Source organism: Ostrea edulis, chromosome 6 (assembly GCF_947568905.1).
Source record: "Ostrea edulis chromosome 6, xbOstEdul1.1, whole genome shotgun sequence".
NCBI classification, from domain to species: Eukaryota; Metazoa; Mollusca; class Bivalvia; order Ostreida; family Ostreidae; genus Ostrea; species Ostrea edulis.
Window position 1 is genome coordinate 6,710,613 of NC_079169.1, and position 24,811 is coordinate 6,735,423.

General features: G+C 36.3%; 2 protein-coding genes across 3 annotated transcripts; one reads left to right on the forward strand and one right to left on the reverse strand.

Annotated features, from left to right (window-relative positions):
• Nucleotides 1-2,876: 2,876 nt before the first annotated feature.
• Nucleotides 2,877-18,571, forward strand: LOC125646536 (acetylcholine receptor subunit alpha-like). 2 transcript variants are annotated; one of them, XM_056141429.1, is made up of 5 exons: nucleotides 2,877-3,280; nucleotides 3,692-3,770; nucleotides 12,961-13,168; nucleotides 15,004-15,104; nucleotides 15,440-17,015. In XM_056141429.1, exons 2-5 carry the CDS (start codon nucleotides 3,730-3,732, stop codon nucleotides 15,906-15,908), a joined length of 819 nt encoding a protein of 272 aa, XP_055997404.1. In that variant the 5' UTR covers nucleotides 2,877-3,280; nucleotides 3,692-3,729; the 3' UTR covers nucleotides 15,909-17,015. The 2 variants fall into 2 exon arrangements, with proteins under 2 accessions (XP_055997404.1, XP_048728841.2); XM_048872884.2 differs by lacking the exon at nucleotides 2,877-3,280 and adding an exon at nucleotides 17,791-18,571 and having other exon boundaries at nucleotides 3,464-3,770; nucleotides 15,440-15,643.
• A 3,530-nt stretch (nucleotides 18,572-22,101) lies between these two features.
• On the reverse strand, nucleotides 22,102-24,588 carry LOC125647677 (uncharacterized). Its single transcript, XM_048874447.2, has 3 exons — nucleotides 24,263-24,588; nucleotides 23,638-23,790; nucleotides 22,102-23,515 (listed from the first exon to the last, which is right to left on the reverse strand). Exons 1-3 carry the CDS (start codon nucleotides 24,507-24,509, stop codon nucleotides 23,301-23,303), a joined length of 615 nt encoding a protein of 204 aa, XP_048730404.1. The 5' UTR covers nucleotides 24,510-24,588; the 3' UTR covers nucleotides 22,102-23,300.
• Nucleotides 24,589-24,811: the final 223 nt, after the last annotated feature.

Genomic DNA, 24,811 nt, shown 5'->3' on the forward strand with positions numbered 1-24,811 from the left:
ATGCCATATGTACTAAACACCGATTCTAGAATTATATGTAAGTTGATCGATTTCTTTGAAGTCTGGATTGTGTTAAGATTTGACAATTATCTATTACTTTCCATAGATAAGTATGCCGAGGGGAAGATCAGTCGACAAATGGAAGTTTTAATGGGATGTCAACAACCGTCATTAGAAAACTGGGAATCCCTGCGTTAGAGTATTACTAGAACACGCATCATTCGTGGGTTCCACTCACCGAAAAATAAAACCATCTGTAGACGAAGCAGTTTTAATTGGAACTAAACAAATACTGCTCATTATTTCTTGCATAATATGCCGATTTACTGGAGAAAATAGACACATTGTATGAATTCTTTGCTGATGGGTGAGAAAAATTACTTCACAACTCTGCAAAAACATTGTGGAAAATGTCTTGTATTTTTTGTTTTAAAGTTGATTTGGAAATGTTTATATCTCAAAAAGTGATTATTAGAACAAAGTAAAAAAAAAACCATTCACTTTAATATAGCGAAAAAAGGGGAGAAGGGGGGGGGGGGGCGACCCTAAAAAATAAAACATTTAGGCAGAAAGCCGTCTTTAAAGTCTGTAAGGGTTGTGGTGTAAATTTTTACGTCCTCATCATGAAATGGCTTTGACAGATAGTGTTGCCGATTTGGAATCGTCCTACCTTCGTATATTATAGCATAGGGTGATGGCTATTAATTATTCTCTTAGAGAAGTGGGCAGGCATAGAATGGAAAGTAAGCTATTATTCATTCCCTGTAAAGAAGTGGGCAGGCATAGTATTGGATGATGGCTATTATTTATTCTCTTTAGAGAAGTGGGCAGGCATAGGATAGGCTGTTTAATTATTCTCTTAGAGAAGTGGGTAGGCATAGAATAGAAAGTAAACTATTATTCATTCTCTTTAGAGAAGTGGGCAAGCATAGTATTAGATGATGGTTATTATTTATTCTCTTTGGAGAAGTGGGCAGGCATAGCATATGAAAATAGCTATTAATTATTCTCTTAGAGAAGTGAGCAGACATAGCATATGAAAATAGCTATTAATTATTCTCTTAGAGAAGTGAGCAGACATAGCATAGGAGGTAGGTTATTTTTGCCCACCCCTCTTACGAGAATAACTTTAATACTTCAACCACTATATTAAAGAACAACTCATCGGCCGAAATTAAAATTAATCTACTTCCTAACAATATAGTTTAAAATTACCGACTCTCGTTATAAAAACTATATTGTGTACAATGAAACATGATTTGTCTTACTATGACTTCATATTACCATTTGTTGCTATTGTAACTAAGATGTATGCCCATATACATTTACTACTCTCTCTCTCTCTCTCCATCTATCTCTCCCTCTCTCTCCATCTATCCATCTCTCTATCTATCTCTCTCTCTATCTATCTATCTATCTATCTATCTATCTATCTATCTATCCATCCATCCATCCATCCATCCATCCATCCATCCATCCATCCATCCATCCATCCATCCATCCATCCATCCATCCATCTATCTATCTATCTATCCATCTATCTATTTATTTATTAAATGTAAATATTTACATTTCCAATGTTTCTGCCTTTGATATCTTTACAAATTGTAATGGTAGCCATTTCCTCATGAATGTGTAGCAGTTGTGAACAATGCGCGTATGAATCTTGATAAATATAGTACATCTATAATTCCCACAGAAATGAAAGGAGAATATAAATTCAGGAGAGCACGTTTGTTTGTTCATTATTACAAGGAACCATACAGTTCACATGTTTAACGTCTATACACAAAATAATTTGTACAATGATATGTTTAACATATAAAGCATGACATAATAAATAAGACTATGCGGAATAGGAACTTTGTAACATTATTACAATTTCCTTTTATACACTGTCATATGAAAGCGGCAATGATGCTCTGTATGATATATGATGTGCACTAATAGAAGTGACAATAATATCCCAATGATATATTAAATTTCTGCTCTTAACTTTTAACACTTATAAAAATATTTTCCCCAATTTACATAACTCTGTGACATTTTCTGCTAACAACAGGTGAACAAGTCTGAAGGCAGAGATATGTTTATAGTAATATTTCTTTATGAACATTTCCCTTACTTCATCATGAAATGGGCAGATCAGAATAAAATGAAACTCATTGGAAAAGTATCCAACCGACATACTCTCAACATTTCTTGATATACATTGTATACATACAATTATCACTCTGTTTTAATTTTAACCAATATTTCAACATTCTGTATTTCCTGTGATGGTCTCTGTCCCAATTAATAATATATCATCAGAGATGCATTGCATTTCTTGACATCTACTGTTTTTATTTTTACAAGAATGGGAGAGAATACCCGGTACTCATTTCTTTTGCTGGGTGTTGTCCCCAAACTTCACGTCCATAGTTCGCTGCACACCCAATACAAGTACCAAACAATGACAATTTTGTACTTACATTCAAGTACAATGACTTCTTTTTTGTTATCAAACAACTTAAACCTTTTCTACTTTGTACTACTGGTACACTTAGTGTTTTATAAACGGCAACACTTCAGGTCGGCAAACTCATCAAGTATGACGATATGAAGCATTGCTACTACATTTTCAAATATGAAATTTATTTTTTAAATATGAGATATGTCTTTAAATTTGTATGATATGTTGTATTGTGAGCTGATAAGCTGAAAAGTTCAAAACGGCAAAGAACTTGAACAGCTAATAACAAATTTCGCATAAAATATTTATTCAGTGATTATTCATAAAGTACTACGTACATTTATAAAGTACTAATTATTCGTAAAGTACAAGTCATTCAATTGATATCTGAGTATATCACACCTGGTAAAAATTGTGCTAAAATTCGAAAACCATGAATTTGTTTGATTGTTAAGAATTAAGTTAACGAAATCGATTTATAAGTTTATCTGATTGTTAAGAAGTTAATGAAATCCATTTATAAGTTATATTGACCAATAATTGCTTAATTGAGCTAAACAGTTCCCCCATCGCTGCCCGACACTTTATTTCAGTTTAACCACATAATGCAATAATTGAAATGGTGGAGGTAATAATGTCCACTTATCGGCGGCATTTTCTAAGGAACGACCACAGTATAGGGTTGGTTGTCGATAAGCCGCGATCAGCAGATCAAGACTGTAGGTGAGGACGGCCTTCTCATCCCAACGGGACGAAAATACGGTTCCATTTTGGTCACTTCTGTTGAAGACGGAGGCCTTGCCCTCTTTAACTCTGGATAAAGGGGTGGGTAATTTTAAGATAAGAGAAATCCTCGAGGAAAAAAGCGCACTTTTTTTGGCAAGAAACACCTGTTAATATTGTTTGAAAAACAGCGTAAAGGTTTACTTACTTTAAAAGAATTCTATCTCTCTGTTTTCAAGATAGATAAAATGCTTATTTATGCAGGATTATCCGGGTTTTAATTAGCGGATTAATCGGTGCATGCAGGGATTATTTTGCTAGCATCCGAGTGCTGTTGTCTGGGAGGAGTCTAGCACGACCAATGCTGGAGTTACTGACTCCAAGCTAGTTACCGTGTTTGTCACGTTATAACGGCTGGCTTGTTATTGCAGCGTGTCCAGCAACAGAGCACTGTCAAGCCTGACTGTCGGCACTGAGGCGATCTTGTCATTATGTAGTGTTTCTCGATTTCAGGAGTTCATACTACATTGTGAGCAAGGAGCTGAAAAAACATGGACGTGTATATTTTTCTTTTCCTAGGATTGTTTTCGAGGTAAGTAATCTATTTTCTTTTGCCCCACCAAAGATCACAATTTAATTATTCTGATTCGATAAAAGTAAAACGATGCTTCTTAATCTGAAACAACATCAACGAAATGATTAACTCAAAGTTCTGTATATGACGGGATCCTGAATCATTCTATAACGCAGTACATTTACCATTTATATTTATCATAATGATGAAATTAAAAAATCTCGTTGTCTTTTTTAAAGAGTATCATGCATCTTGATAATCTAGCATATGTGAGAAGTGCAAAAACACATGTATATCACTTAAGTAAACAGAGAAAACACAGAAAAGCGCAGCAGGTTTCAATGGCGGGAGTCTGTAGGAGAGTAGTTTGTTCAGAATCTTGTACATCATTAATGAGTCTAGAATCCTCAAACGACAACACAGCAAGATGCTTTCGTTATCAAGCAAATATTAATTAAGAATTTGTAAGTTTTATTGGACGCGACGGGGCCCCCATGTTTGAAATGTAATACTATCCTTCGATTAAACCTCATCTATGTATTCTAATGATCATCTGACCCCAAAAATAAGTATTAATTTAAGCCATCCCCCCTCAGTCTGACCCTAATTTGTTCAAGCTTTTTAAAATTAATGTTCATCTGAAGACTGATATTGGAGCCTTTATTTCTATGTTGGAATCTCAACATTTTTGTGAAGATCCATTATCAACTAGGATTATAGATGCGAAATCTGTAATAACAAAACCAACCCGTCAGACATAATGTCTTAAAACATCCGTCGATATGGGTGGGGAAAACCCCGGTATTTGGACTGACGGAATAGTAGACCCCCAATAGCGCGTGCTGAAGAGAGTGGCAGCCGTTTATTAGCACTTCGAATACCTCCGTCTCGTGCCAAAATCATCACCTGATGCGGGGGAGGGTGGCACGGCCATGCATCAGCAAATATAACTGCAATGTATATTTATGCTCACTATGTCAATATTAGACAGTTACGTCATTCTATATTTACTGCACAGTGACGGATTCAGATTGATGAATCTATGATGTGATTTATTTTTGAATATCTGCAGAAAGAAGTTGATGAAAATCGTACTTCCTTGGTCACGAAAACATATTTATAGTCATGCTACGAAATGTGAAAAAACAACAACTAAAAACAAAATAAAACCACACACCCGACACCCGTGCTGTGTTATAAAAATCTTGGATATCAAAATCTTGGATAGCTTTTACACCTTTGACATGAGTTTATCTTAAAAAGAATTATAACACATGCAACATTTTCTGGTTGAGACCAGAAACGATTATTTGCCTTCAGTGTCCCTCAAACCTTCATCCAGTGGTCAGTTGGTCAGAAACAAATCGTCAGATCAATATCTAGAGAAGTAATATTCATTTTCTAGGGTATCTACCATCTCGTATTATCTTAGACACAACCGTCAAGCCTGTGGTCCCCGTCTTCAGATCACGAATAACTCTGAAATACATTTATTACCGATACACGAACTAGTTAGCTTAGCTTAACATTTTTTGACATCTAAGGGACAAGTGGCCTTGACAAGAACACTGATGAAAAACCACAGAAACTGTGTATGTAGAGGCACTACATCACATCATGGCCATGTGGCTACGTTTCCTACATGCATTTCAGATTATCAAGAAATCTGTGATAACTGTAGTATGTATAGATAATTCAAGAAAGTGGATAATAATCTTAATGACACAGAAGACAAATAACATTGATCGTTCTGAAATACCGCTAGACAACTAATGTTACTGTATCAGACGATGCCACTGTAAATTTGAGGACATGACCGCCACTGTCATCCGGGCACCTGCTATCCAGAAAATTAGGTCTTGTGTACCACGTGATAGGGTCCGCTAATATCTTAATTATGAGACTCTGAAATAAAAGATTTCCAATACAGGACAAGATCCGTAGGAGACAATGTTTGACTTGGGGATGACCGGTAATTCCCGGATCGTTTCGTTATCACAGAAGCAAATATTATCCAATTATTGTGAATAACTTTCTGATTACTCACTATGTATATACACTTCTAAACATGTCGTCGGTCTTGTGATTGCATTTCTCCCCCCTTTAAATGTAAATTCGACTCACTAAGAGTATTGACTGATGGGTCAAGCTTACACATTCCGTTAACACTAAATAAACGATTTGTTTTCTTAGAACTACTTACTGGTTTCAAAATACATGTACATGTAGTGTAAACTTTTGATGTAGATGAATTTCATTAATCAATAGATTTAAAGTAAGACAGACACATTTAACACTGAATTTTGTGTAACTTTAGATTTAGTAACGCACGAAGTCAATACTTTTTACGTAGATTTTATTTTATCTATTTTATTATCATTTCAACATGTCCCTCACCACGGACCGAGTCCCTGGATGCCCAATTAAACAGATAGAATAATTGAACACTGACATTATATCGCACCATGACTGTGGAGTTTTTGCTCAAATCGACGTTCATTTTATTAGTTCATGACCTGAAGCTGAGATAGTGCTGTACATCGATACACGTGTAATACAGAGATGCTCACGGACCAGGACGTGCCGGAAAACAAGTCGAAACCTTTAAAAGACAATTTAGACATGAATTTTATCATAATTACCGTCTTCCAAGGAAGACGGTATCATATTACAGTCTTCGGACAATGCACTTCCTCTCCTCTGTGATTGGTAGAAAATGTATGATGTGAAAATTTTAATTTATTTCATTGGTTGAAATTCTGTTCAACGCAAGGGAGATACTGATGATCTCACTTACATACTACTTAACGATTTTATAAGATTTTCAATCTTAAAAAAGAGAGAGAAAGCGAAGAGAAAAAATAAAAAATAGATTTGCAGCATAATGAAACTGAAATTTTAATCTTATTCATAACAACTATCAAAGATGTTTCTACAACTCAATAAATGACAGGAATGGTCTTTTTTTGACGCAAACCTTAAAATTCTTCTTGATAAAGTTTGGGAAATTTTCAGCTATTTAGTAGTCTTGTTTCTTGCTGTGTGAAAACTTAAACACGCTGAACATTTGCTTTTCACTGTTTTTTTTGTGTTTTTTTTTTGAGATTGAAAAGAAACAATGCTTTCTATTTTTAGTATAAATATCATGTCTACTTCAAGGTCATACTAGAAAAATTATTGTACAGTAGGTGTTTTATAAAACTTGATTTTATATAAGATTTACCATTTTAGAAAAGTTAGTGGTCATTTAATAAGAATATAAATACTTAAAGCATATATATATTTATATCAGTTTACTGTATAGGTTTGTTCCCAAAGACGGCACGCTTTGTTAAAAAGCTATACTTGTTCCACAGTTTATCTTTACTAAGGCTTAAACTTGAATGAGTATCTAGACGTACGACTTATTTACAATGTGCTATTCATTCTACAACGAATATTTATTTGTTTTTCTTCCATTTATTGTAACCTCTTCTCAGTGTTTGTGAATTTTCCGTTCCTCTTACATAGTTTTCCTAAAGGAAGTTAATTTCGTTGTATTTCATGAACTTCAAACTTTAAGTGACTCTAGTCGTGGACCTACACACAATTGTACGATTTTGTTTTTTAAGTACCACATTTCGTTTGTTATAATAACCTTGACTGGTATAAGTGGTCGGGTCTCCGATTCGGGATCTGACACCTTACAAAGCACAGAAGAGTACAAGTGAAGAAGTTTCTCTCACTTTGGGTGTCCGATTCTCGTTACTAGGGGGCTGGTGACCGCGTAACCTAAACAACTTGAGCCATGATATCGCCATGTGTCACCGATATTGCGGGATTTGTTTAGTTTGTCAGCAATCTGCAGTCAATGTGAGCCATACATGTAACCTTAGATGACCTATTATTTACAGAATGGGCACTGCTTTACGTATGTTACCTTCTGTGATTCCCCGTGTTAGCTTTGATTGATATCATAATAACACTGCTTATTGTTTTATGCATAAAAACGTCAAGGACAGCGGCGTTTTAGGGGTACTTTCTTTCTAAAACTTCATGATGATTCTGTTTCTGGCAGACATTTTCCCAAACAGACCTCCTTCCTTCGAGTCAACCCACAATTCTTGGCACGTGTATTGTTCTGATTACAGTATCTCACACTCGACATGTAGTTGAACTTTGCATAGTGTAGTTTTCAAAGAGAAATGTCCCAGTTGTATAGCATGACTTTCATGTATACGAGTGTATCCAAAAGTTACACATCAAAATTTAATAAATTCAAGTTAAATGTAATATCCCCCAAATACTTTACTGACTATACATCCTTAAAGAATGACAACAGAAAGAGTTGTGTATTTGTTTTGCCGGTGTTCCGTTCGAATCGCAGAATTTACCCATGAACTCCTACTATCACCAACATCCGCATGGGGTAAATAGTTGGATGATTACTGTAGTGTTTGCAAAGTGTGCATTTCAGAGAGGAACCACGGCTGCGCATAACATCGGTACGGGAAACACCCTGCAGATTTTTACTGAGATTGCTTACTACTAGTATATCAGAAGACAATTTAGAATACTGAATATAATACACCCAGTCAGTATATGTTATCAGTTAATGACAAATTAGATGACCATCAATTATCCTCAGAGAATTGGCACATGAACTTGTGGATTTGCTCAAATGAAAATGCATTAGCAAAGATGTTCGTGATGCACCAAATGCCAGCTTTAAGCGCCCCCGATCAAATTAGAACTATACGACTACATTAATATCTTGGCTCAGCAATCAAACACGTTGGTTTTTATTTTTTCAGTTATTCACCATTCCTCGATAAATCCTTTCCTTTATTATATTTTTAGACCCTGGCGGAAGACGGAAGCATAACCAAAATCTCAGGGCTTGTTTTGAAAGATAAAACAATTGCTTATTACATGTAAATCAAAATATCTGGCGGCCTCTGCCGGTAAAGCGTTGAATTTCCCTGTGATCTTTAACAAGTTTCTTACATGATTTCGGCAGTTGTGCAGTATCTTGGAATCTAATCAGCGAATGATAATTCGCTCTGAGAGTAAACTCCTATGTGCCGAGACCGGACTGCTGGCATACCTAGTATATAGCACTCTAAATTGATCGTGTCGATAAACATTTTACATGATTATTTTTCCCTTGAATTTCTTTATTCATAATCATACATGTTTTTTTTTTTATTGTTAGCAACGTGTGGGGTGAAAAAATTTTCATCTTAAAATAATCGTTAAGTGTGAAGTTTTAAAATTTCTTGAGTCCTAGTCCTTGAGGGTTATGAGAATACTAGTATCGATAATTTTTGTACAACTTGATTTCCGAAAGTAATATTTACTACTCAAAATTTGATAAGGATCATAGATATTTTTCTGTTTAAAAAATTAATAACTGCATAACTGGCAATATTGTGTCCAAGTGAAATCAAAAACGTCTTCAACAAACTTGCACGTGCATTTCATGCCATGGGAAATGCGTTTCTCATCACAGTTTATGCTTTTGCTACCATTGCATGATTTTCACTCAGGCATCGGTGTCTGATTCTTTCTAAAATTTCCAACTCACTTGAGTTTTACACTACGTTTATCAACACAATGCCTCCTCAATGTGTAAGGCGTCGCCTGACGACAGAACAACTGGGCAGATGTATTGGAATGCTTGACGCTGGCTATTCACAACGTGACGTTGCAAATGCACTGAACGTCAGCCAGAGCATTGTAAACAAGGCCTGGAACCGACAGCAAACTTTTGGTACAGCAGCACACCGACATGGGGGTGGTCGTCAGAGGTCGACAACCCAACGCCAAGACCATTTTGTGGCTCTTCAGACACGACGCTATCCCTTCTGGACAGTAACCAGCCTACGTAACGACCTCCTGAACACCTCGGGGGTGAATGTATCCACTCAGACGATACGGAATCGGCTTCACAATGCAGGTCTCAACTCGAGAAGGGCATGTGTTCGAGTCCCTCTGACTGTTCGACACCGGCGGGAGCGATTGGACTGGGCTGAAGATCATGTCACTTGGACACAGAACGATTGGGTTCAAGTTCTGTTCACCGATGAGTCCAGGTATTGTTTGGACTTTACAGACAGGAGGCACCGAGTGTGGCGACGACAACGTGAATGTTTCCATGATGCCACCATCAGTGAACATGACCGTTATGGTGGTGGTTCCATCATGGTCTGGGGTGGAATCAGCAGGGATGGAAGAACAGATCTTCATGTCCTGGAGAGAGGAACAATGACGGGGGAGCGGTACCGGGATGAGATCCTCGATGTTTACGTCAGACCCTACGCTGGTGCTGTTGGCCCTGAGTTCATCCTGATGGATGATAACGCCCGTCCTCATCGCGTCAGGGTGGTGGAGCAGTACCTTCAGCAGGAGTCAATTGTCCGTATGGACTGGCCAGCGCGCTCGCCGGACTTGAACCCGATTGAGCAAATATGGAACATGCTGCAGGTTGCCCTTTCACGCCGTAGAGCACAACCCACGACTTTGGCAGAGCTCGGAAACGCCCTCGTGGAAGAGTGGAACAACCTTCCCATTGGAAACATCCGGGTGCTTATTGACAGCATGGCTCGACGTTGTCAAGCCGTCATTGATGCAAGGGGATGCCATACCCGGTATTGACACTTCATCGACTAAGTGTAATGATGGACTATCCCCCAAATTGTGTAATTCTTTCTCTGGTTTGCTGTTAACTGTTTGTAATGAAATGCCTTTTGGTGTTGTTATCAGATTTCAAGCATTCCGTATTGATAAAAGTTCATGCCGTTTATGAATTTCCATTCATAACCTGAGTAAACACGTTTCTGAGTCAAATTTATGTCTTTTGTTATGTTAGTGGTAAAGTACACACATATAACCTAGTGATCCTTATCAAATTTTGAGTCTCGTTTAAAGTCTGCATTTCGCAAATTCTATGGTCGTTATAATCATATTGTTTGCCCATATAACCTCTCATTGGGCCAAATGCTGTCTGACGTATTAGGCCGTTCTTAACACACTGGTTTTGACTACGGATTACTCCGTTTACCCGATGAGGACATAGGGCTCATGGTGGATGTGGCCAGTCGACAGGGGATACGTACTCCTCTTAGGCACCTGATCCCACCTCTGGTAGATCCAGGGGTCCGTGTTTGCCCAACTTTCTATTTTGTATTCCTTATAGGAGTTGTGAGATTGATCACTGTTCGTTATCTTCGTCTTTCGAATAAAATATTAATGAAATCGTATACATTAAAGCTATAAGCTACGATGTCTACATTTCACAAAACCAATGATTCATAGAATTAAGATAGGTAGGCCAATCATCTCGACTTTATTTGAAAAATGGCTAGCAAGAATAATTTATATGATGCACCTATAAAGCGCACATATAACAGTTCGCAGCTGGAGATATGTCATTTTATATTTTATTCCCCCTTCATATCCCGCACGATGCTTACACATTGCACCTAATTTGAATTACATCATTTGTCTAGTGTAATCACGATATGAGAAAATTTAATGCGAGCGAGATTATCTGCTGCCGGTTGGTGCTCATTGATAAATCAGCCCAATTTACAAATATAGAGATTTATTCTCCTTCAAATCAAAGATCTTTGCTTGCTCCGACAGAAGGTTACAATCAACACTTGGTACAGAATTTATATAGAATCGGTATTGTGCTGCTTTAAGTCAGATGTATTTTGCTTCATTGAAAATTGACGTGTTTTACTGAAGGCAAAGGTTAAACTCATGTGTATGATCCACCATTTCATGATAACCGAAATTGACTGTCCATTGCGTACCAATTTCTGTCTGTCTGAAGAGGTAAAGTGGGAACCCGTTTGTTGCTATGGAAGAAAAGTACAAAACAGTTACCACGAGGAAAGATAAAAACCCTCGTACCATCCAATTGTTAAATCGTTGACTACAAACGAATTCTTTATTCTGCAACCTTAAGCATTCCTTGATTGTTATAGCGCCATAATTAGGACAATTCATTACCATGCCATTTAGAAAGTGGAGATATCAAGATGAAACATCTTTCTGTTAAAAACAGGCATACTTGTTATAAAAATATTCTACTTAAGCAATGCAGATGTTTTCAAAATCTAAAAAGAGGTGACGTTAAAAAGTAATTTTGCAGTACCGAATTCAGTTAAGTTATTATAGAATAGCATATTTTCGTTGAGTAGAATTTTCGAATTCGAAAATTGAAGACAATAGAATGTTTGTAGTGTCTGTAATCTTCGTCCTGTCTGATATGAACTGTGACACCTCGTGACTAGCGCTTTATGAAAAGTAGGCCGGAGTGGCGCGCCGCAGTTCACACCCTCGTGTATTTTCAAAACAAAAAAATTATTCCATAAATTTACATTCTGCTTTCATTTCTGTCGAAGTTCTCAACCGTTAATGTTTTTTTACTATATATATCTCCATCAAGTAGGTCTGTATTCATACGCGCATTGTTTACAACTGCAGTGTGTTCATGAGGATATACCTTCATTTGTAAAAATGTTAAGATAAAATATTGGAAATGTAAATATATACTAATGTTAATTTACTTTCTATTTAGTCATGATAATTAACTTTTTATGGAGGATTTGAATGGCACAAAAATCAAGTCCCATTAAAATGACTTGTTATTACCGGTACATGTGATATTCTCTCTCTCTCTCTCTCTCTCTCTCTCTCGCTCTCGCTCTCTCTCTCTCTCTTATTGATCCCGTGCGGATCCGGGGTAGAATAGGTCCTCATTACCCCTTGCTTGTCGTAGAAGGCGACTAAATGGGGCGGTCCTTCAGATCAGATCGCAAAAACCGAGGTCTCTTGTCAGTGTGGCAAGATAAAGATCCCTCCCTGTTCAAAGGCCATAAGCACCGAGCATAGGCCAAAATTTTGCAGTCCTTCACCGGCAGTGGTGACGTCTCCATATGAGTGAAATATTCTCGAGAGGGACGTTAAACAATATTCAATTAATCATTTTCTCTTCCTTTTTTTTTTGCCTTCTCAAACATATCTTAATGGTAGATTGATTGTTTATTGTTTAACGTCCCTCTTGAGAATTTTTGCGGCCTCATCCGAACGACCGCCCCATTTAGTCGCCTCTGACGACAAGCAAGGGGGTACTGAGGACCTATTCTACTTCGGTGTTAGTTCGATAACATAATGGAGTTTATAAAACAAATTTACTCTCTTTCTAAAATATATTTAGGTTCACTGGGACAGATGGACAACAGAAAAGCTACATTGCCGAGTCAGCCAACGTCTTCACGACCGCCTTTCTGAAGTACAACAAGTACTTCCGGCCTTACAATGAATCCTCCGATCCAGTCCAAGTTAATGTTCGAGTGGATTTCGTGAGGATTCTTGATGTCGACACTGATGCTTCAAGCATGACTTCCATAGTAGATATACGACTCGTGAGTACTACTGAATACATATAGAGCATTGTATACATAAACATCTCGTGAGTACTACTGAATCCATATAATGCATTGTATATATAAACATTATCTCGTGAGTACTACTGAATCCATATAATGCATTGTATATATAAACATTATCTCGTGAGTACTACTGAATCCATATAATGTATTGTATATGTAAACATTATCTCGTGAGTACTACTGAATCCATATAATGCATTGTATATATAAACATTATCTCGTGAGTACTACTGAATCCATATAATGCATTGTATATATAAACATTATCTCGTGAGTACTACTGAATCCATATAATGCATTGTATATATAAACATTATCTCGTGAGTACTACTGAATCCATATAATGCATTGTATATGTAAACATCTCGTGAGTACTACTGAATCCATATAATACATTGTATATATAAACATTATCTCGTGAGTACTACTGAATCCATATAATGCATTGTATATATAAACATTATCTCGTGAGTACTACTGAATCCATATAATGCATTGTATATATAAACATTATCTCGTGAGTGCTACTGAATCCATATAATGCATTGTATATATAAACATTATCTCGTGAGTACTAATGAATCCATATAATGCATTGTATATATAAACATTATCTCGTGAGTACTACTGAATCCATATAATGCATTGTATATATAAACATTATCTCGTGAGTACTACTGAATCCATATAATGCATTGTATATATAAACATTATCTCGTGAGTACTACTGAATCCATATAATGTATTGTATATGTAAACATTATCTCGTGAGTACTACTGAATCCATATAATGCATTGTATATGTAAACATTATCTCGTGAGTACTACTGAATCCATATAATGCATTGTATATATAAACATTATCTCGTGAGTACTACTGAATCCATATAATGCATTGTATATATAAACATTATCTCGTGAGTACTACTGAATCCATATAATGCATTGTATATATAAACATTATCTCGTGAGTACTACTGAATCCATATAATGTATTGTATATGTAAACATTATCTCGTGAGTACTACTGAATCCATATAATGCATTGTATATATAAACATTATCTCGTGAGTACTACTGAATCCATATAATGCATTGTATATATAAACATTATCTCGTGAGTACTACTGAATCCATATAATGTATTGTATATGTAAACATTATCTCGTGAGTACTACTGAATCCATATAATACATTGTATATATAAACATTATCTCGTGAGTACTACTGAATCCATATAATGCATTGTATATATAAACATTATCTCGTGAGTACTACTGAATCCATATAATGCATTGTATATATAAACATTATCTCGTGAGTGCTACTGAATCCATATAATGCATTGTATATATAAACATTATCTCGTGAGTACTACTGAATCCATATAATGTATTGTATATATAAACATTATCTCGTGAGTACTAATGAATCCATATACATATAGTATAATGCATACATAAACTTCGTGGTTCGTTATGCACGCGCTTTCATTGATTTCTTGAAAACAAATTATCTACCAGACCTGTGGTCTATATAAAGCTAAGGATTGCGTTAGAATAATAAAATTCGAAAGTTTTGGGGTTTTATGCCTGATATTTACTCAAACTTTGGATAACCGCTAGATAGCAAGAAACATACAGCAAGCTAAAGATTAAAAAAAAAATTGTTAACAAATCATACATTGAACTCGTTCCAGAGTATTGAAATCACGGATTGGGTGGATGGATTTCAAACTATATCATACGCATCATAGAACGGTAAAGTTTTGTTATCTGAAATAATTTAGGCTATTTAAACAATTCTAGCAATGGGTGGATGGACGTCTCTATTGGTACTCTGACATCATCAAACACGTGACAGTGAACAGCACGGAGGTCTGGACACCCGATGTATATTTCCTTAATATGTAAGTTTCTACCATTCTAATTTCTAGCGTTATCAGCAAACTCATTTATCTAACAAAACACGTGTCTGTAGGGTTGTGATTTCATGGCGGTATATAGCGCTTAATATTTATGTCTTCGCATCGAAAGACTTTTAATTCATGGATATGTCCGTGCCACGGAAATCTACGAAATTTATCACCCCACAACATTGATTTATAAATGTTGTATTCTTCCCACAACATTGATTTATAAATGTTATATTCACCCCACAACGTTGATTTATAAATGTTATATTCTTGACTTTTAAGTCAATCAGGAATCAGAAAATGATTTTTCAAAAATTATTTTCTAACAGGGAGTCGCGACCAGAAATACTAATCGAACCTCGCTTCCTGACAATCGAATCCACCGGAAAAGTATATTGGTACCAGCGGGCCAAGCTTCGGACGCCGTGCACCACCGAATCGGAAGGGGAATTCTCATGTTCTGTGACTTTCGGTTCTATGCAGTTTCCTCAGAGTGAGCTAGACTTTAAACGTATTATCTGTGATAACCCCGAATCACAACACGGTAAGGTTAACGTCACATCCTGTGTGAAGGAGGAAGCAATGGATGATTTATCTGGCGTGCCATTTTTGCAAAATACCGTAAAAAGAGGAATGTGTATAGTAAATGTTTCTGTCGACATGGAAGCAAAGAAAAGAGACCAACTGCAGCACTATAAGGTAGAACCCCGACAGAGCAGCATGACGTCATCGTCTGTTTGTGTTCTTGTAAATTTAGTGACCATAGTTATCCCCCTTACATTCGCTCTGGTAATGTAGTATTGTAGAAATATACAAATTGTTTTGGTGTGACGAAGATGAGCTGTATCATGAAACGTGTTTCTGTTAGAAATACGTTTGCATATACGAGCGACACAAAGACAATGGCAAATATCGCGCAATGTAGATTTATATTTGGACATGCTTGTGTTTTTCACAATTATTGAATCTATGTCCATAGCTTGGTTAAAACAACCCATTTCCTAGTCAATTTTAGAATTAGAATGTGACTTTTCCTTGTTTAATAGCAGACAATTCGAATTACTGTAGCCGACATAGTTATACATACGTGCTCTGGATTAGCTGTGATGATGTAACTGTAGACACTGTCTAATTTAGATATATATCCGACCCCCTAATAACACCAACTTTCCTTTGTTTAAGATTATGTGTAACAGTGCTAACCTTTTTAATTACTGAGTTACATAATTATCTTTCAATCAACATCGCATTCTATCATTGCATTGGGACCTCTGGAGGGAGCTTATTATTATTATTATTTATATACAAATGAAGGGTAAAAGACAGAATACCCAAAATGATTCATAGATATAAAAAAAAAAAAAAATGAAAAAGAAAGGTATTTGTGATTGTGTTTAATAAATATGTGTCAATGTTTCATAGCTATGGTATTAAAAAAAAAGGTATTTTCTATATAAGATTGATCTTTAATTAATCATGAGAGATTTAAATAACATAATTATTTTTAATTCATGTTCAAGATGTGGAAAAGCTTATCTTTCCATGAACAATCTATGTTATTATTAGCTTATACAATGTATCTACAAGCATGTGTTATAGTATTTTGCTTACACATATGTATCTTCATAAAAAATGTTATTAAATGGAAAATGGAGGGGGAAATTGACAATGCAATGTGCAATGGACTTATGATGTAACGTGAGAGAGAGAGAGAGAGAGAGAGAGAGAGAGAGAGAGAGAGAGAGAGAGAGAGAGAGAGAGAGAGAGAGAGTATGAAAGAAAATGTGAGAGAATTTCACAAAATAGTTGTCTTTGATGTAATTTTTCCCCAAGAAGTTTTGTATGCTATTGATTGTATGTATTGCATTAATAAGAGTGTAGCATTATATTATAGTTTTTTGTTTATTTTTTTCTTGTTTCTTCATCGTACTAGAGCATACAGGGTAACCCTGCAGTACACGTTGACATTGCCACTAAACATTTAATGACCCTGGCAGTCTGGTTATATCATGTAGATGCCATTCATTGATTTATTTAAAATGCTGAAAACGGGCTATTTAAAATGTTGCAATGAACACGCATTAAATGTAGCCACGTTGATTTAAATGGTCAGCGAAATTGGGGATAGTATTGAATATAAATTGGAAATTATTTTTCTAATAGCCTTTCCGTAACCTTCTAGTTCATGTTTATGGTGAACAATCGTAAATGGAAGTGAACTGTAATTAGCAAATTATTTAATTGTTATTAACTACATAAGTTACTGCATTGTGTAGAACTGTTGGGAAAAGCCATGTATGATCGGAGTTTAAACTGCTGTGGATTAATTTTGAATACATTACATTGAGTCTGAATACATTGTGTACATGTATTAAATTTGATCAAGATTTTAAGCAGATTGTGTTTTAATGTTTTGGATTACTTCAAATCGGAAAATAATCACCCCGATCTAAGTATCGTTTTCTTTGGGTATGTTTTCCCAGTTTTAATCGCTTGGTAGAATTATGTTTGGATGTGTCTTGTTTTTAAGAAATTGAGATCTCTAACGGTGGAGTGATTAGCCGTACAGTTTGGGTACGGGTAGTTTCAAATTACGAACAGCGTTCGAAAAGACCCCGAGTGTAGAGGAGCAGCGGGTTTAGTGTATTTATGACATCACTGATCTGAGCAAACAAAAAACAAACAAACAAAAACTCGTCAAAATGACCGCTCCTTCGGCTCCCATCGGGTGGTCATCTACCAGGATGAACATGCACTTCAAGCCTGTCACCCCCAAGAAAGTGGAGACGGGTATGTACTACAATCTTCACAAAAACGTGAAGAAGTCATTGCTTCCCAAGGAAGTTCAGAACATGGAAACACAAAGTGTAGATCTGGCAAGACGGATTCTCCATCGACAACGGCAAAAGTCATTCAGGATCTCGCAGGAGAAGTATCGGAAAATCATCTCGCAGGGATCCACTCGTGTAACAGTGGTGAATTCTGAACCAGGGATTCGTCCAACTTCCACTGAGGACCTTTCTCGGAGTTTATATCTTCCTCCAGTTGGGCGCCACAAACCGAACACCCCTATGACCCCGGGGTCAAGATACACTGCAGATGACGTCAGAAGTATTGTGGATAGATTGTCGACATATGATCCGTGCAAAGTTCCGGAGTCCAGAGGACAGTTTATAAAATTACCGCCCCCGATAGTGTACAAGAAAAAATACAGTGAGGACGAGGTCCAGTCTATCGTAGATCGGTTATCGGAGTATAATCCGCTGAAAGGTCCAGCGGAATCAAAAGGAATTCCTACTATAGTCCGCAGAACACCACGCCAGAGCATGGTTCCGCCACAGAAGTGCACATCGGATGAGGTGGAGGACATCGTTGAGAGACTCTGTATGGTTCATTTTGATACGCCCATTAAGGAGACACGATATGTGCCAACACCCTATCCTCTGTCTGCACGATCGTAAACTGGTTCCATCACCTAGGTGAAGATTTCGCGACTAAAACCTCGTGGATTGTTTGCTACGAACTCGAAGCGCATATGCTGTCTGAGGATCCTTCACTTGCAATTCTGGATGCTTGTGTTTCGAAAAAATATATATCTCAATCATTTTGATAGGGGATGTCGTTTTATTGCAAGCATGGAATTCATTTTGACCTTCTCCTTGTGAAAGAGTCCCAAACTTGAGGTTTTTCTCTTTTCGATTTCAGACCACAAGTTTTTTCGGCGAGACTTATTAAGATGGAATCTGCGCTCCATGGGTTGTCCTTGAAATCCCTGGTGCTATCGTAGTGTCTTTTATTACATGTACATTCGTTTTGCACAACTCTAGTCTTTTTAAAGCTCACATGAACATATCTGACTCTAATGTATAGTGCATATAAAGGTTTCGGAACCAAGAGAGTATTGTTATATTGCTATTAGACCATGGCTATTAGATTTGTATGGATTTTATTGGCATAAAAGATTTAAGTTAAGTCATTTGTTTTGCATCCCATGCCATGACAACCATGTGTAGTTAATGTTTTGAATTAGTAGTTTGAACTGCTACTTTTAAGAAACTTGCACGCTAAGGGCAGAGTATACACGTGGTTCAAAATAAAGATGTAAGAGAAGCACTCTAGCACCAGTATATACACGTGTACACACGACTAAAGGCGAGTTTGTGGAACGCTACGCCCTTAACTGCGAATTTCAATTGTTGCAGATTTGACCTTGACCCTTCATAATTTTGATCTTGACCTTGCAGTTCACTGAATATAACGTCTTCCTTATTGTATAGTTCAAATCATAGGGACCTTAAATGTGAATAGCGTGTGTATATCTTATGTACATATCCCACGTCTAAACCCAATGAAAAAAAAATTTCCACTGATCACCTTCATAAGTCATTTTGCATGGTCATTTCCTATTTTCAGTAAGTTTAAGCTTTTGAAATTATCCTTTGTGAAATACATAATATGTATTATATCAGTATCTCACAAATGATCATCTCAAAAGCTTACGGAAAGTAGGAACTGTCTATGCAGAACGACTTACGAAGGAGATCGGCGGGGAAATCACATATTTTGGATAAATTATTAGTTGTATATCTATTTCTAATTATCATAGATTCCTTCACGGTAACTGTGGACTGCTTTCTACGCATGTGCATAAATACTTCTGCAGGATAAGTTTCATTTTACGTGTAAAGAGGGAATTGTTCACATGATCTCGGTACACGCCATCCACACTTCAGGCACCTGTGGTTCAAATGACTTGGATCAAAGTTGCGGACAAACAAATGCGATACAGACGGATATCAGATTTCGGTGGCATAAATGTAACACCCCATCCCATTTGTTTTGCTGAGGGCACAGAAATAAACTTTACATATTCTTTCTCGGGTTTTTTGCTGGGACAGTAAAACTTTTGCAACAGAGACGCTTTAACTGGACAAAACAAGGCCAGAAATGTAGATAAATTATACGTGTAGCTAAAATTTGTATGTTGTGTGGATCGCCCATCTGTACGAACATCAACACACCCTGTAATTGATTTAATTTCACGTGGTACGTCAGAAAACCTATTTCTGGGATAATGTTAGCAATTTTGATATATATATCCGTAAGTATGAGGCTTGGCCTGCAGCAATTGCTTATTTGTCGTTGTGATTTCAAACCTGACAATGTTTATCTCTCCGTTATAGTCGAGTAATTCGAATGTGTAGATGCACTCGGTCAGTTCTGACAGTGTGTAAACTGACAAGGTATAGTTATGACAATGTGTAAACTGACAATATATAGTTATGACAGTGTACAGTTTTGATAGTGTGTAAACTGACAATGTATAGTTATGACAGTGTGTAAACTGACAGTGTATAGTTATGACAGTGTGTGAACTGACAGTGTATAGTTATGACAGTGTACAGTTTTGATAGTGTGTAAACTGACGATGTACAGTTCTGACAGCGTGTAAACTGACAATGTATAGTTATGACCGTGTGTAAACTGACAATGTACAGTTATGACAGTGTGTAAACTGACAATGTACAGTTCTCATAGTGTGTAAGCTGACAATGTATAGTTATGATAGTGTGTGAACTGACAATGTATAGTTATGACAGTGTGTAAACTGACAATGTATAGTTCTGACAGTGTGTAAACTGACAATGTACAGTTTTGACAGTGTGTAAACTGACAATGTATTGTTATGACAGTGTACAGCTCTGACAGTGTGTAAACTGACAATGTGTATAGTTCTGACAGTGTGTAAACTGACAATGTACAGTTCTGACAGTGTGTAAACTGACAATGTATAGTTATGACAGTGTACAGCTCTGACAGTGTGTAAACTGACAATGTACAGTTCTGACAGCGTGTAAACTGACAATGTATAGTTATGACAATGTACAGTTCTGATAGTGCGTAACCTGACAATATACAATTCTGACAGTGTGTAAATTGACAATGTACAGTTCTGACAGTGTGTAAACTGACAAGGTATAGTTATGACAATGTACAGTTCTGATAGTGCGTAACCTGGCAATCTACAGTTCTGACAGTGTGTAAACTGACAATGTATAGTTATGACAGTGTGTGAACTGACAATGTATAGCTATGACAGTGTGTAAACTGACAATGTATAGTTATGACAGTGTGTGAACTGACAGTGTACAGTTTTGATAGTGTGTAAACTGACAATGTACAGTTTTGATAGTGTGTAAACTGACAATGTACAGTTCTGACAGTGTGTGAATTGACAATGTATAGTTATGACAGTATGTGAACTGACAATGTATAGTTATGACAGTGTGTGAACTGACAATGTATAGTTATGACAGTGTACAGCTCTGACAGTGTGTAAACTGACAATGTACAGTTCTGATAGTGTGTAAACTGACAATGTATAATTATGACAGTGTGTGAACTGACAATATAGCTATGATAGTGTGTAAACTGACAATGTACAGTTCTGATAGCGTGTAAACTGACAATGTACCCACCTAAACTGAATTCACATCTGGGAGTTGTTCCTCAGCTACAAGTTGCACCATCATTAAGATGTCAGATGAAACATTTAAAACCAAGATTCAGTCAGTGCATAAAGTTTTAAAAAGAAATAGACAATGCACTATAACAAGAATATATCACTTTTCTACATAAGTCAAGAAATCAGAGCAGTTTCCCAGAGTGGCAATTTCGTAACCAAGTTACACTGGGAAAAAGGGTTAAAGTAGTACAGATACACTGACTTCTCTTCAAAGTCCGGGTTACAGCTCCTTGTTTCAACACATCTACATCTTTCCAAAACCCGTCTGCAATCTTGCTCCATCACCAGTTTCACAATGAAAGAGCTAAGATTTTCTTTTATCATTCATTGATAAAACAATGCATAAAAGCTCACATTTTGATGAAGGCTTTTCTCAGAATCTGAAAATGACGCATCATTAAAAGAATTTGTGGCTGTAATTCAGACCTTCAATTACAGGAACCTGACCTTAAAAGTGATAAATGAGTAGTTTTGTTCTTTATTATTTCCAAAAAGGAATGTATTACAAATGTCGATACAAAATTTGTCATCTGGATAATGTACATACAAAATGCATACATTTTGTTGATGAGTGGAAAAGATACATACTTTTATTATCTTGACCAGAGTTATGTAATCTAATTTTCTTTCATGTTTTACTTAAGAGTGTCAGAAACTAAAATAAGATGAAAAATAAATTTTTCATTTGTACATTGAAAACAAGACATAAAATATTCTGCTCCCATATTCAGAATGAATTAATATACAATGTTATGACTGATAACAATTAGAAATTATGGTGTTTCAAAGAATAATTCAAAATTTCTTGTGAATCATCGATCATCTCATCTTTTTCGGAATAAAACATTTTGAAGAAAAGTGAACTACAAGTAATAAAACAATATGTTAAAATCCCACAGAGAATGACTGACAAAGTATGCAAAAAAAGTATTGCTTACTGAAAATGACACAAAAATTGAAGTATAAAAATGTGTAATAATGATGATAGAATATAAAACATCTAAAATACATACTTTGAGTCACAAAAATCAATATGAGATATACAGTGTATGATGAAAGTTATATACAATGACACTTAACAGAAAAGGAAGGCCATGCTGAAATGATTGATGGAATCATCTTGAATGCTGCTTTCTCATGTCATTCCTGTCATTTAGTCAAAGTAGTACTGATTTTCTTGTTGAATACTACAGATACAACAGAAAGAGCTACAGGTCTGTGCAAAGTTCACAGCACAAATGGACGGTACTGTTTGGACAGTACTGTAGTCATGCATACAAAGAACAAGGTACGGTTTTAGCCAAAATCTGCCCTGTCAAGGAAATTCACCAAAATACTAAATCTGGTATTTGAGAATGTGCCATTTATGAAAATGAGCATTGTTATTCTTTATTTACAATAGTAGCTGTAATATATTCAACGGAAAACTTTATATTAACCTGACGACGTCACCAAATTTGACGTTAATTTTGACGTAATATACGAGAGTTCTCCCCAAGTGATGTTTTGAGTAGGAAATAAAAACTGTATCACACATAGAACTATTAATTCTTAACACACAAAATATACCGTGACTTGTACAACCATTCACACACATGCTTGTTTATCCATTTTTCTTGCATAGTTGAGATTACACATATAAAACTTGGTCTGTTTGTTGGTTATTAATAGCTTCGTCTGTCTGGATAATCCTGCTTTAACTCTTTCTTAAAATCTCGCGAAGCCATTACAAGTGTAATAGCGGAGAATAATGTAAAGAAAGCGGAGATGATGAAGAATCCATAGGCCCAGGAGAGGTAGTTCTGATCCGGCCTGGGAACCCACTGCCGATCCTCCTTCTTAATCCCGAAAATGATGGCCTGGATCAGAATGAGGACCACTGGAAGAAATAAAAATAGCATGAAACTAAGACAGACATTCCCCATTCCTTCTTATTGTAGGAAAAACCAGAAAGCTTTAGAAATGTTAAACTTGATTAAGGAGATTTATTGCAGGGCTTACCAACAAAAAAGTACACGAAACTTCCTCCCATTAATATCACCTCATGTAGATATATTGGGAAATAATTCAGGGCGAGTAGAATCAAAATCACGGTGGCGATGAACTGGAACAGGATGCACACACTGGCAATGACCTGACACACAATGAACCAAGCTGGAAAAGAAATGGGAATCATGCACTGAGGACTCAGGTTTACTAGCTGATGCTGCAGAATGTTACCAATCCCAATGTTATCTTTATAAGAATAATTTAGTAATGGCTAGTGGCGGGTTTAGTCATCCAGCGACCCTGTGAATCCTGGCTATACTGGTGAGATTGAGGTTTAACCCACTTAACATGTTGGCAGGAGCAATGGAATTCTTTTACAATTCATACATGATATTAGATTATCAGATGTGCAGCCTTTGGATTAGGTATATGCTTCAACAACTATTTGAATAAAATTAAAGTCTCATCCCAATGAAATGTCATTGGTTATCATGAGTCAACATCTTATATTGCTTCAATAGGTTTGATAACAGAGGAAACTCTGGTTAAATACCGGAAGACAGAATTCAACTAAATTGCGAGTGTTCTGCTGACAATGCTTGCAGATAATCATTTCTTTATAAACACAATTTCTTACGTGGTGATAGCCACTCCCATATCACTCGGTACTGGTCGGAGAAAATATACCAACAGCCTTTGTAACGTTTTCCATTGTAGTCCTTCCAAAACGTGTAATCATTAAAACAAAATTCCCAGAGACCCGCCTTCACAAATCGACTGTCCGCTTTACTAAACGATTCTACCCAGTAAGGACTGGCAAAGGCCCCCACCATAAACACGAAAGCCACTATCGAAAAACCTAAGGCGATCATCGACTTCGCCATCTTGTTTTCAAATTGTGGCTATTGCCACCATTAGATCATCTACCTGGAATGTCAACACCTTCGGACGGTTCCAAGTTTAAAATTGACAGGGGTGGTCAGCATTACAGGTGTGATTTATTGAATTTTCTTAAGAAGATGATAAAATGTCAAGAATTGTGTAATATGAAAGAAACATTTCAAAATTTGAAAATCAAACGCAAATGAAATGAAGTATTTATGCGCGATTCTGTAAAATAAAAAGCATATAAACACTTAACAGTAGATCTATACATGCATAAAGGGAGAAAACTCGTATCGTGCGA